General features: G+C 35.0%; 1 protein-coding gene across 1 annotated transcript in view; it reads right to left on the bottom strand.

Annotated features, from left to right (window-relative positions):
• Positions 1–12,698, bottom strand: part of CEP112 (centrosomal protein 112) — a gene marked incomplete at both ends in the record, with an annotated part of 184,569 nt that overhangs the window by 128,277 nt on the left and 43,594 nt on the right. The window contains 5 exons of the mRNA XM_082008283.1: positions 5,864–5,943; positions 9,760–9,819; positions 10,625–10,717; positions 11,698–11,827; positions 12,157–12,311. Of these exons, the coding sequence (XP_081864409.1) occupies positions 5,864–5,943; positions 9,760–9,819; positions 10,625–10,717; positions 11,698–11,827; positions 12,157–12,311 (518 nt within the window). The remainder of the gene's footprint in view (positions 1–5,863; positions 5,944–9,759; positions 9,820–10,624; positions 10,718–11,697; positions 11,828–12,156; positions 12,312–12,698) is intronic.

Here is a 12,698-nt window from a genome sequence, read left to right as displayed (position 1 = left end):
CTTGTCAAAGTCCCTAGATAGTAGTCTGGCATCGGCATGTGGAGGTATAAAGAACAGACACAGCTACCATATCGGGAATAATGTAAAGCAATGAAATAAGTCTCTTTAGGTCTACAGTGAGGAAATTCCACGGCACCACCCACAAAGAGAAATCAGCTTCTTCCCCTTGATTCTCATGTCAAGGATTCCCAGAGAAACGTATACATTTATGTATACAAGTATATTTAGGAAAAGAAAGGTAAATTACTTTTATTTCTGTATTTTATAGAACATCTGCATGCACCACCTTCACACCATGCCTTTGGTTGAAAAGACTTTGAAACATTTTGGTCTGCCATCTAAACCAGATCACAAAATACTGTGAAAGCCATATGTGCACGCTTTAGAAATTGTTGTAAAAATACAAATCTGCTGATAGATAGGAGAGGCTTTGCTGGCTTCTGGAAAGTGTAGCCCCTCTTTCTTCCCCAGAAGAGTTTTAAACAAGTTCAGATGAGGGGTAGAGAAGCAATGGGGGAAAGAGGTGTTGCTAGTTCCTTATGTAAACAAACAGTTTTATTAAGTGACTTTCAATAAACCAGCTGCTAAACATTTGCTCTGTATCATCACCACTTGCAAAATGCTGAGATTTGGCTCCATTTTTGGCAGGTTTAAAAAAAAGGCAAAGATTGAGAGGCAGAATGTTAAAAAGCGTTTAACTGGGGATAATGCACAAGCATTCCTCGACACCTCAAAGTTCAATTCCAATGTCTGCACCTGTAGGGGTAACAGTTCTTGTCATTTCTCCTAACATGACTTCTTAAAAATTGTTTCCTTTGATCACGGTACCGAATAGGTAAGAACTCAGGAAAGCTATGTTTCAGTAGCGTGATGAGAGATGCAAACTAAAAAGCATTAACTCAGATCCCCTAATTATTTCTTTTATGTGAGAACCATTATAACCACTATCCTGGGAAACCAGCAGCAGCAAGGTGGTCTGCGCTTCCATGCAGGTGACATAACAGTCTCACCTCTTATGTATGTTTATAATTTAGTCCAAAAACCCCATCTCAGGATGGACAATTTTTATACATCTAAGCAGTTATAAACATATTGTGGACTCCAGAATGGAAGTGGCAAAAACCAAACCAAAATATATATACTAGTCTATAAATACTAATAATGCACATGGTTGTTCTGCTCTTTCTTTGGATCATAAAAGAGATTTTTACCTCTGATCTTAACCAACAATGTCCGAAGTTCCTCTGTTTATCAGTAAATAAATGAGGTGAGCCTTAAAGTATATGTATTTCTGCCAGCTGCAAATAATGCCTGGCACGGAACGGTGATACTTCCATGGGATGCCTTTTGGATCACTGCTATGACTACTCTGCTAACATTAAATTCTGAATATTTAAATTGTGAACGTAATATATATCTCTCTCTCAAAAGCCCTATTGAACATGTATCCTCACTGGTGTTTCATGAAATTGTTATTACAATTGTTTCTGAAACTGTCAAAGTGACGAGGAAGATGGTTGTCTGTAGTTTACAATGCTATTTTGGAACCAAAAGAAACAGTAAAAAAAGGAAAGGTAAGAAAACAGAACCTTCAATATGTCTTTAAACGATTCTATAGTCAGAGGGCTAAAGTTGTTAGTCTTCATTTTGAGGTCTAGTATCAACAGAGGCCATTATTTAGCACACCGTCTGTCAAAAAGAGATGTAATTTAATATTTGTGACTGACACAAACTGACTAAAGCAGTAACAGCTGAAACTCTTTGCACCTTCTTACGGAAACAAGTTAGATGCAGCTTTTGTTTAGTAATTGAGACAGGTATCTACTCAAAGCTGCTACTTCCAGACACAGCAAGAATCTTCATAGCCAGAGAATGCGCAAAGCTGATCCAAACTGAAGGGAGCTTAAGTACTTAAACATTTTAAACTTGATGAAATTATCAGTAAGTGATAAATACTACAGTCTAACCTGATCATTTCTGTCATAATGAAAACTTTTTTTTAAACACAATTATTTACTGTGGAAGAGAGCCATTTGTTAGGTCTTTAGAAAAGTGCGTAAATCCTCCACCTGCAATACTACTGTTGGGAACATTACTCAAGTGCACGCCAGATAAGTAAAGTTGCTTCAGAGATAATCCCTGAAATGGAAATAAGAGTAAGAATGGTCAAAGGGCCTTTAATATACATGTCCCAGCGTCATTTTAAAATCACATCAAGGCCATGACTGTTTCCAGTTCCCTAAATTGCCACAAGTCTCTAAGCTTCTACGTTTCAGTTCTTCAATAAAACAGGAAATATTTCCCTACAGCCTAGTAAATTAAAATTATGAGTAATAATAATAATAACAGAAACAAAAATATTTTTAATAAATAGGTGTCCAAATCTCACAGAGCAAGACACAATAGGTCATGTTGAGAGCTACTCTGGATAGCAGTGTTGTAAAAAGTCAGCTAGACCTTTTCCTTCTCTTCCATGTAATTTTTTCAGCAACAAATGGCTACAGATTTTTTTCTTAATTTTTTTCTCTTGTATTCAACTCAGTCTGTAGTGTCATAACTTTTAATGTAAATATACAGCTTTGTTTTAAGCAGAGGAATAGGAAATAAAAGAGATAAGAACCACAGAGATTTAGCCTATTTGTAACCCACTCTCATGACATATTTTATGCAACTAAACTAAAGGGATTAGAGAAACAACCTTTCCCCCCAAAGTATTTCCACAGAAGCTTTTTAAGAATACTTTGCTATTATATAAATGCAGTTTAAATGACGTTCTAGAAAAATCCTTGGAGCATTTCCTACAGTCACTTTTGCTATTAGGCAATGCCTATGACATGCATTGCTAAACTCAATATAAGATTTAAATCTAAAAGTCACCACCCATAGTCATGAGTATTAAAGCAATTCTTTTGCAAAAGATTTGTTTTTGACAGATATTACTACTATAAACCGAAGAAGAAAAAAATCCTTCCATAAACTACGCAAACCCCTATTCAGTGTTAAAAATCTGGCAATACTATTTGAAGTGAAAGATACTTTTAGAAATGTGGATTTTACTATTCCACACAATGTCTCAAACCACTTTCATTATGCATCTATGTGGATGTGTTTGAAACTGCAAAAGCACTGTTTGAGTGGAAAGAAAATAAAATAAATGTAATTAAACCCCACTAAAAACCCTGCCACTTCCCTTTCTATGTGTTTGTAGCTGACTAGCTTCTCAAGATATTATCCTGTGGCCATTTCACTATCAAAGTGCATTTAGATCAAAGTAGTTTGAGAAATCACTCATGCACCTACTGGGTCTGCAATACCAGAAGGCATCGTTTCTGTTGAAGATGGTGAACTATACTTTCGCCCATCTCAAGGACGATAAGGTTGTTTTCTAAAGGTTTACTGTATCTGCCTTAGCTTGTAATTACTTAATTTGATTACACAAATAGTCAAAAAAATCCAGCAAAATAAAGCATTTTCAAATAAGATATTAGATTTTGTGAATTAATATTAATAGCAAGAGAATGTGAAAAGGACTAATTTTTGCAGCAATGGGGGAAAAAAGCCATAAGGAAGCCATCCATTTCTGACACAAGTATTACGGCTTGTTATGTATTACTTCGGTACATATCTTATATAAACACCTACATGTAAAAATTCTAATATTGTCCAGAAACGTTGGTACTGAAGGAATGGCTTGGTTTCCAGAAAGTCAGCCTTGCGGGATTAGCAGTTCCTCTATACTGGGCATGTGAATCTGTTCTTAACAGTCACGTGCACCGACACATCCGCGATCAGAAATGTACAGATGCAAGAGGCAGAGGTTTTGCACCAGAGTTGAAATATGGAAGAACTGGTCAGCAGAATATATCTTGGGCTTAGACCAGGGCACTATATTTCTGTAAATACAATGTTTTTAATCTTTAGGAGCACAAATCCACCCCGATGATCTTGCCAACTTCTGTCTCCACACAGACAAAAACAAGGATGGAAGCTAATTTTTATTTCTGCTCAATTAGTAATACTAGTAAGTAATTATTTTGTAATTCCATTATTAATGTTAAAATTAACTGCAAATCACTGCTATAAAACAACCAAAAAAACAACAGTATAGATTCATTATTAAAGAGTAAGCTAGCTCCAAAATGAAAACATTTTCCATTTTCCATTAGGAGAGTGATACATCATTTAATATTAGAAATCGCTACATTATGTTCAACACCCTGATTCAAAAAAAGAAATAAATCAGAAAGCATAAGGGAAACAGAGTGCATAGGACATGGAAGCACCCTGGGAAAAGTACTCTACAATATGAGTGGAAGTAGCTTATATTCAAAGACACTTTGAAAACCAGTAATAGGTGTTAATCACCTGCTGTAGGGGAAACAGTCTGAACATACTTTTAGCCTGTCATGCAGCCTCCAGGGCTCTTCGATCCCAGAGGTTGGCCCAAACTCAGGATGGCTCGGAGGACCCGCTCATACAAAGCACAAGGTTGGGACTGGCCTCTGCCAACATCATCTTAATTTGTGGGCCCTGAAGTATCCATCCACAAACCGGGCTCCTGAAACTTTAGTCTTTCCAAGCCTTATTCTAAACCCAAATATTCAACCTAAGCTCAATTACAGCCATCTGAAATAAATGAGGACCTCCTCAGCTATCTACAGTGCAGTGCTGTTAACTAGAAAGTAACTTCAGAATCCACAGCACGCTAACCCATGGAAGATAATTAATGCAACTACATTATTAATGAATCAGACCTTGAAATACTAAGAGATTACGTTTAGTTGATAACAATTCAATCTCCCTAAGATTATAAATAGTAGCGTAAAGAATTTAAAGATTAAAAGCTGGAGTTTTTACCAATGTCTGTAGTGATTTAAGATAGTCTCTATTTATGCCAAATACCTAAGAGATTATAGAAATAAAGGAATACAGACTTCATCCGTGTGACTTTTATTGAATAAAAGTACCTTCCCAAAGCCTCTATCAGCCTAGATAAGGTATGTTGTAACGTTTAACTGAATAGTTTTAGCAAATAACGTCTGGTTTGTTTCAAAATGATCTGTTTTCCTTAGAAATTATTTCCATAACTTTGAATTTAAACTGGATAAACATATGGAAATAATATTTTACATAATCAAAAATGGAAGCAGCATAACAAGAATCGATCTTGTCATATATGCATCTGCTGCATGTAAACCACTCCTCCATTCAGAAAACACCAAACTTGTTGCTTCCTGATTAGTTTTTTAATGTACAAGGTCAGCAAAAAAGCTATTTAATGAAAAGTGGTTTCTGTTTGCTGCAGACCATTTCTCCGAGCCTTAGCTACATTTGAAAAATAAGTATTCACACAAAAAAGTGTGGTATCAAAGAGGAAAAATCCACATTAATGTTGTAATTTGTGGATATTAAAAAAAAAGCACAAGCATCATATACTGAATCAAGTTAGAATATAATTTAAATAAATACATCTTTCAAATTTATCTATTCCTCTAAAACAGTGCAAAGCAACTAGTCTTTAGCTTGCAGTATTTGCCTACTATGTATCTATTCTAAATTGAAGCAGGTTTCATTTATTGGAATATCAATAATAATCAATAATGTCAGCGCAAAACCAGCTGACATCACTAACTTCAATCCTGTCTTATTCCTACCACTCGAAAGTCAGCAAATTTGGGTGGCTTAGGCAGCCATAAAAATTAAAGTAAAGGAAGAAGCAAAACCCTGAAGATGCAGCTTTACAATGGGAAGATAACCCAGACAAATTATAGGAAGGCAGTTGGATGAGACAAAGCATAAGTTTACTTAATAAACTTGACTAAAAAATTGGGGATGGTTCAACAATTATTCCATATCCACTTACTTCAAAGTCTCTTCCAGTTTGCGAATTTTCTTTTGAGCATCCCCTCTTTCTTTATCGAGATCATTCCGGATGCCATGAATCTACCATTTGAAGGAAAAGAAATACCGTATTTCAGCTAAAACAAAGTCTGATTAAAAAAAGTTATTTTAAACTATAAAAACTACTTGTTTGCATATTTCTTTTGCGCTGATGTAGACAACGACCTATATATTTCTAAAATTACATAAAATGCAACAGTAAGCAAGATGAAGTACAAGAATACAGCCAATAGAGCTATTTTTCTTCTCTAAAATGACCATTATTCTCTAGAATAAAGAAATACCAGTAATTACATAAAAAGGACTACATTTTCTCTAGATAAATACAGGAAAGCATAGTGAAGTCTGCCTAAAATAATGACCTGTATTCTCTATGGTGCAGAGTTCCTACTTAACCATTTGTGAATACCCCAAGTGAACTACTTCTTGTCAATTCTTACAGCAATAAAAATACCAAACATAATGATAGTAAATAACATTCCTTTAGAATAATACGTACTCAACCATGAACTAGCTGAGCATAGATACTTTTACTAAGTAAAACTTTGAGGACAAGTGGTTTACTACTAATGAACTCCTGACCCAGTGAAATCAAACCACAGTGCTTGAATCATTATGTAAAACTTTTCTTTTTTCCATTTTGCATCCAGACATTAAAAACTTCATGTAGAAATGCTAGGGTATTGCACTCTTGTGTGAGCGTACAACTATAAACCCAAAAAAGCACACTGACACCTCTAAAATGATAGAGGATCTTAGCTAACAATTATTATTCCAGAGAAAACTGACCACGTGCTGCTTATACTACAGTGTGAATCCAGAAGAATAGGTCATCTGTCACTCCGATGGATGTGACAAGAAACCAATCCTACTGCAAACCGAGAGCCTCTGTATCCTCGCACAACAGAAAAAAGCTGCCTGCGTCATCTTCCTATCTCTTCCCCATCATCTCTTACCTAGATCAGCATCAGCATATGCGTTCACTTTGAACAATCTTGCAGTATAAAAATCTTCCACATAACTAAACCTGACCTCAGCACGCAGCAGAGGGTCACTACTGTCTAACATCACGGGGTCCCACACCTCTTTCCATTTTCCTTTGCTCAGCCACACTGCTTATCCTTCTTCCTTTCCACTTCCCCAAGCAAACTGCATTTCCAGGTAATTATCCTCCACGCAACTGCCATTACACCGGGCAATATCTATACACACATATTTTAAAAGACATTTGCACACAAAAGTGAGACAGACCTCTTACACAAACATCCTAAAAATACTCAGTTACAAAAAACTTTTATTCTCCTCTAAATGTCTGTATTTTTCCCAGTATATTGTAGTTACCATTTAAATTTGAAATACTGTTTTAATTCCTATTAATATTTAATCAACGTGGAATGAAAATGGAAACTTCCAAGACCTCACAAGGAACCTATCCTAGTAATCTGAGAAATTGCTTCTCTCCCTATAAAGCAATATAGTCACAGAAAACCTTGAACAAAATCTGAGTCCCACTTTCTGAATTCACTAACCAGGAATAGACATTTTTATGAAGAATTCTTTTCTCTGGTACTTCTAGATCAATAGAGGAAGGCAGCTTCAGAATTTGTCAACCTCCCAGCCATGGTCTAAACCATGGGTTTTCGTAATGTTTTTTGCCAAAGGCAGATTAAGTACAAGAGTTTGTTTTGCTTTTAGGATTGCTCAAGTCACCATGTGGTGATGTGATGTACTAAGCATGTTTTTCTTTACCAGATGGGGAGCACAGGAAATCCTTTATTCACTTACAATCATTTGCAATGTTACATGCTATTAAGTCACTAAAATAAAGAAAAACATGTTTTAATAAGTGTATAGTCAGAAGTATAAGAGTACAGTGCAATGCAGAAAAAATTTAGATATTCTCTACTGTAAACAGTTCCATGAAGGTGTTTACTACATGGAAGCCCGAATACTTAGTTGGTTTGAAAGAGTCTCTGAACCCATGGGCTGTTTATCAGAGTAAAGAAGGTATTGCCAAACCTGGTTAGATTATATATATTTAACAGCTGCTCAAGAACAGCTCTCCAGAATAATCTGTCACTGTTCTTACCCTTAGCTGAATGTTTGGAAAACAAGCAGTAGATTATTTATAAAAAGCAGGTGTTTCCTTCACTTGTAAAACCATTTAGCCTAACTGGTTCCTGATTCAGCAGATAAGCACATTTAATCAGTGACATTTAGGGTTACTACCTATTATTTGTTTGATGTTTAAATATCCTAGCAGGCAATAGCCACTGTAGACTAATAAAGATTATTAGATAATGGGTAGGTTCTTAAGTGAACAGATTGCACCAGAGACTTGATTCCTTTAGTTGAAAGCAAGCTTGCTTTAGTATTTTATGGGCCAATCTAGACTACTTTATGGTTTTATATCCATAGATTGTTCACATGTATTTTTTCCTCCTCCTTTCTCAAAGATTTGATTTTGAAAACACAGTTACATTAAAATTTATGAATAGGCAAGCTGCTGTAAAGTTATCTACTAAAAATAAAGGGTCTACGTTCTTTACTGATACGGAGTTACAACTTCAATGTCTGTGCTTACTGGTGTAGAGCAACTGCTGACATGCTCTTAGCCCATGCTACGTAGCATTTTCTGAAACGATCCTCAAACCGCATTCAAGATTCACACGGGACAGGCACCACCGCAGAAAGCCAATATGGAGGCATCCGCCTTACTGTCCAGAATCATAAAGTTAAACAGTGTAGATGTGTGCCGTTTGATGGCATTTGGACTTGGTGCCTGGAAACATGACCAGCCACATCTAATCTGTACTTATCCGTAGAGGAAGTGATGTATTGCAGTAAACCAATGTCCACTATACTTCAATAGCTAGAAGATACCCAAGTTACGCTAATATATTTCTATTTTGACCTGTAATATTATTCCAATCCTAGGCTTTTCTTGAGGCTGACATTCATAAACAACCATGACTGGTCTAAAAAGACAAACATAGGCTGGGATTAGACCAGAGCATATCCTGGAACGAAACAGTATTTGACTTAAAGACAGCAAAAGGCACTAACTCAAACCAAAAACTCACTACAATTCATGTTGCAAATGATATTACCAAGTGACAAGTAGCTATGATCACAATTCATTATTTTATGTTATAAATTTGCCACATTTAGGAATGACATGTTTGAATAACACATCCTTTCAATTAAATAGGCATCTAAGTAACTCTTCTAACATCTAACTCTTCCTAAACACTACATGAGTTGAAGACATAATGTCACTAAAATTCAAGTTTAATTTGAAACCTATTGATGTTTAAAATCTAAAAAAGTAGACAATATTTGCAAAGTGGTTTAAGATGAAGTGTTTTTGATGAAAATTACATTTTTAAATTTAAGCTTTGGATGTAAAAACAATACATGCTGACAATATATAAAGAACACATGCAAGTCATGGAGAAGTATGGAATAAAGGTACATTGGGGAAAAAATATGGAAGAACACATGAACACTGACAACAGGTCAGGCTAAGTTCAATTTAGTTCATTATCTTTTCTCTAACAGCAGTAAACATCAGATGGCAACAAACAGCAGCTTATACAATGGCACTTTTTGGTAATGCTCTCGCAGTCTCCATCATTTGGCAACCAGCTTCTAGAATCAGAGGCCGTATCTCTGTGCTTAAATAGCTCTACTTATAATCCTCCTTGAATTTGTCCAATTATTTTTTCCAACACATGTGAAATGCGTGGATTCCAAAATTTACTACTTTGGGGATTTCAGAATTTAAACCTTTAGCTTCTGTATACAACAGAATTGGAAATGTGCGTAAGATTGTCTGTATTTTCCTGAAAACGTTACCTGTTTTTCATATACACGCTCCAAGTGAAGTTTGTCCTGTTGAAGCTGGTATTCTTGATCCTGCAAAGGAAGAGATGTGTATTCTAAAAAACAAATAACATCTTTCTTTCATTTCAAAGCAGTCATTAAACACACACACATTTCCTATTATGTAGAACAGCCCATAAAAATTAAAAATCCACTTTATATCATCATTAAAAAAATTCTTTGGCATACAAAAAAATTCAACCAACAGCAGAAATATCCACACATAACAAAACTATCTCGAAAGTCATGATTCATGTTTTCTAAAGAGAAACAGCAACTTATTCTCCTGAGCAATTAAAATGCCATTCTGTACTACATCAACTGTGAAATGAAAGACATAGGAGGAAAAGTAGATGCCAAAACTCAAACAGGATTGATACATGATACAGATGTGGAACTCATTATCCTGAGATAGAGGGATTAATTTAAACACCTCTAGGAAGATGGAATATTGAACTGAACTTTTAAATAGCAACAAAAATAAAGGCAATTTTGAAACTTACTTTAAAAATGTTTACAGTTTAGGAAAAAAAAGATATTCCTAATTCTTTGACATGTTTCCCCTATAACCCACTGATACACATTTATACTGTTTTAACATGTGAATTACAACAGTCAAAAAGCTCCTGTGAAAATTCTGCTCTTACCCATAAAGTGATCTTTTAGTTATAGTTTCTAAATCAACCTTTAAGCACAAGGTGACACTTTATATACTTCTATGAATATATAAAGATGCATTTTACATCTAAGTGCATTTTAGTATGGCTATCTAAACATTCAAATCACTGGAAATGGTAAAAAGGGCTGGTCATTCCTGAGTAAGAAATTCAGGGCTTACCCTCAGCTGTTGCTGTCTTTGATGTTCTGTATCTTGTAACTGTTGTTTTAATAGAGACACGCTATGCTGTAATTCTTCAATTGCATCAGAAGCCTGTAGGGATTTAACAGAAAAAGGAATTTTTGTGTTGCATTTCTCATTAGCTCTACAGATATATCTTTTGTGGTTTTGAATTTATTTCTCAAAGGTGCCTGGAAATTGGAAAAAATTATCAACTTGGGAAAAAACCCTGTATGAGTTTACAACTCTGGATACATCACTTCTGTCCATCTGGTGAACTTAGAAATGTAAACAAAGCCACAAAAAAATTGCTAATAATAAAAAAAACCCTTGGCACTAACAACTGAAAGAAAGAAAAATACCTTGTAAATTAAATGAAGTACCAAAGCTCTCAGAACTGCAGTAAATAAATGAAAAAGACCTAATTTGTTCTACAGCTCTAAGGATTAGCAGATGGTATTTACAACGTGAGCCTTCTCTACAATTATTTAACTTGAAAACTGTATTAAATATATACTGTACATCTACCTATGCATATTGTTAAATATCAACCTGATAGATATTTTTACAGAAACAAACAAGAATTATTACATTTTGAGTGGAATGTACGCTTGCAGAATTTAAAAATAATTTCTTAAACATAAATATTTAACAATGTTCCATACTAATATGCCTGCAAGACAATTTATTTCTGGAAAAATATCTTCCCTCACGGAAGAGGCCTTATGAAAACATTAAGTCTTTAAGTGTGCTGAGATCCTCCAGTATCTGGCATTTTTACAGAAGCACAAACAAAATCAGCATATTAATTATAACTTACCTGAATCAGCTATGAAGATACCATCTCTATGTACACATGTACACACACCAGAATTATCAGCCATCTTCAATGATTTTTTCAGGCAAATTTGGGAATGAAAAATTAAATCACAATTTTTTTTTTTTAAACTTATGCACATGAATAGCTTAGGTAACTGAACAGTTCCTTGGATTTATTCATAAGCATTACATTTATATTGAGGAGACCACTTAAAAAATAAACAACATTTTAATGCCTACGCATGGAAGCATACCTTAGCTGCAGAGAGAGCATGTTCCTGCTTTATAAAATTTATATCAACATCATATTTACTTTGTAGTTGCTGAATGTTCTCCTCATATTCCTGTATAATATGGTCCTTCTCTTTCTGAAGTGAGCTGTGCCTACAAGTAGTAAGCAAACAGAATATGGAAATTGCTTTCATATTTTGGCATCTTACCTGTATCAATTCTACAGAGTATGCAAGTCTGCCTGTACCAGGTGCTTATTGTAACAGAATGAAATGCTTATAAATAATGGAGAGATAACATACTCCTTACGATGGTCGTTTGAGTCTGTTCCAAAATGAGTTTTACGTTAATTAATACATTTTCATGACAATTTGCTACTGCCAATTACCATTCACTGACTTCTTGAATTAAAACGAATAATGTTTGCTTTTTGGAAATTCCATATTCTTCAATGTTAAAAACAGCAACAGCTATTTAATTACCTTGCTTTCAGTTCCTGAAGTTCAGAGCATACTGCCTGGTAACGTTGTTCTGCATCAGTCCTTTCTTGAGATAATTTTTGACGCTGTAAATTACTATTTTCAGCCTCAACAGTCAACTGCTGGACACGAGCCTCCAGTTTTTTAACTGTCTGGTTCTAAAAGAATAGGTCATTGTTGAGAAAACACCAGAATAAATTAGGGTATACCCCTGTTGTTATTCAGTAGCCTAAAGCAACAAGGTTCTTTGGTGGTCCAGAGACACAAGAGTTACAATAGCAAAGCTGCCATCAATCACAACAGTAAATTCTATGTTGTATATAAAAAACAAAAATAAATCTTCAAAATATGGATGTCAATTCCCCCCCTAAAGTAACATGGCTTCTCCCCTAAGCAAAACAATATGTGCAACTGATGTCTAAACTACAAATCTTTTAAAATGGGAGAGATTACAGATATTTCAATGGAAAACTGTAATGGATACACATACAAGACTTTTAGACATTCCATTAACCAAAAAGGGTGTTATCACTAGCGATATGTAT

The sequence above is a fragment of the Phaethon aethereus genome (assembly GCF_964289735.1).
Source record: "Phaethon aethereus genome assembly, chromosome: 18".
In the NCBI taxonomy this organism is placed as follows: Eukaryota; Metazoa; Chordata; class Aves; order Phaethontiformes; family Phaethontidae; genus Phaethon; species Phaethon aethereus.
The sequence above is the reverse complement of the archived record's forward strand: the minus strand, read 5'-3'. Positions and strand labels throughout refer to the sequence as shown.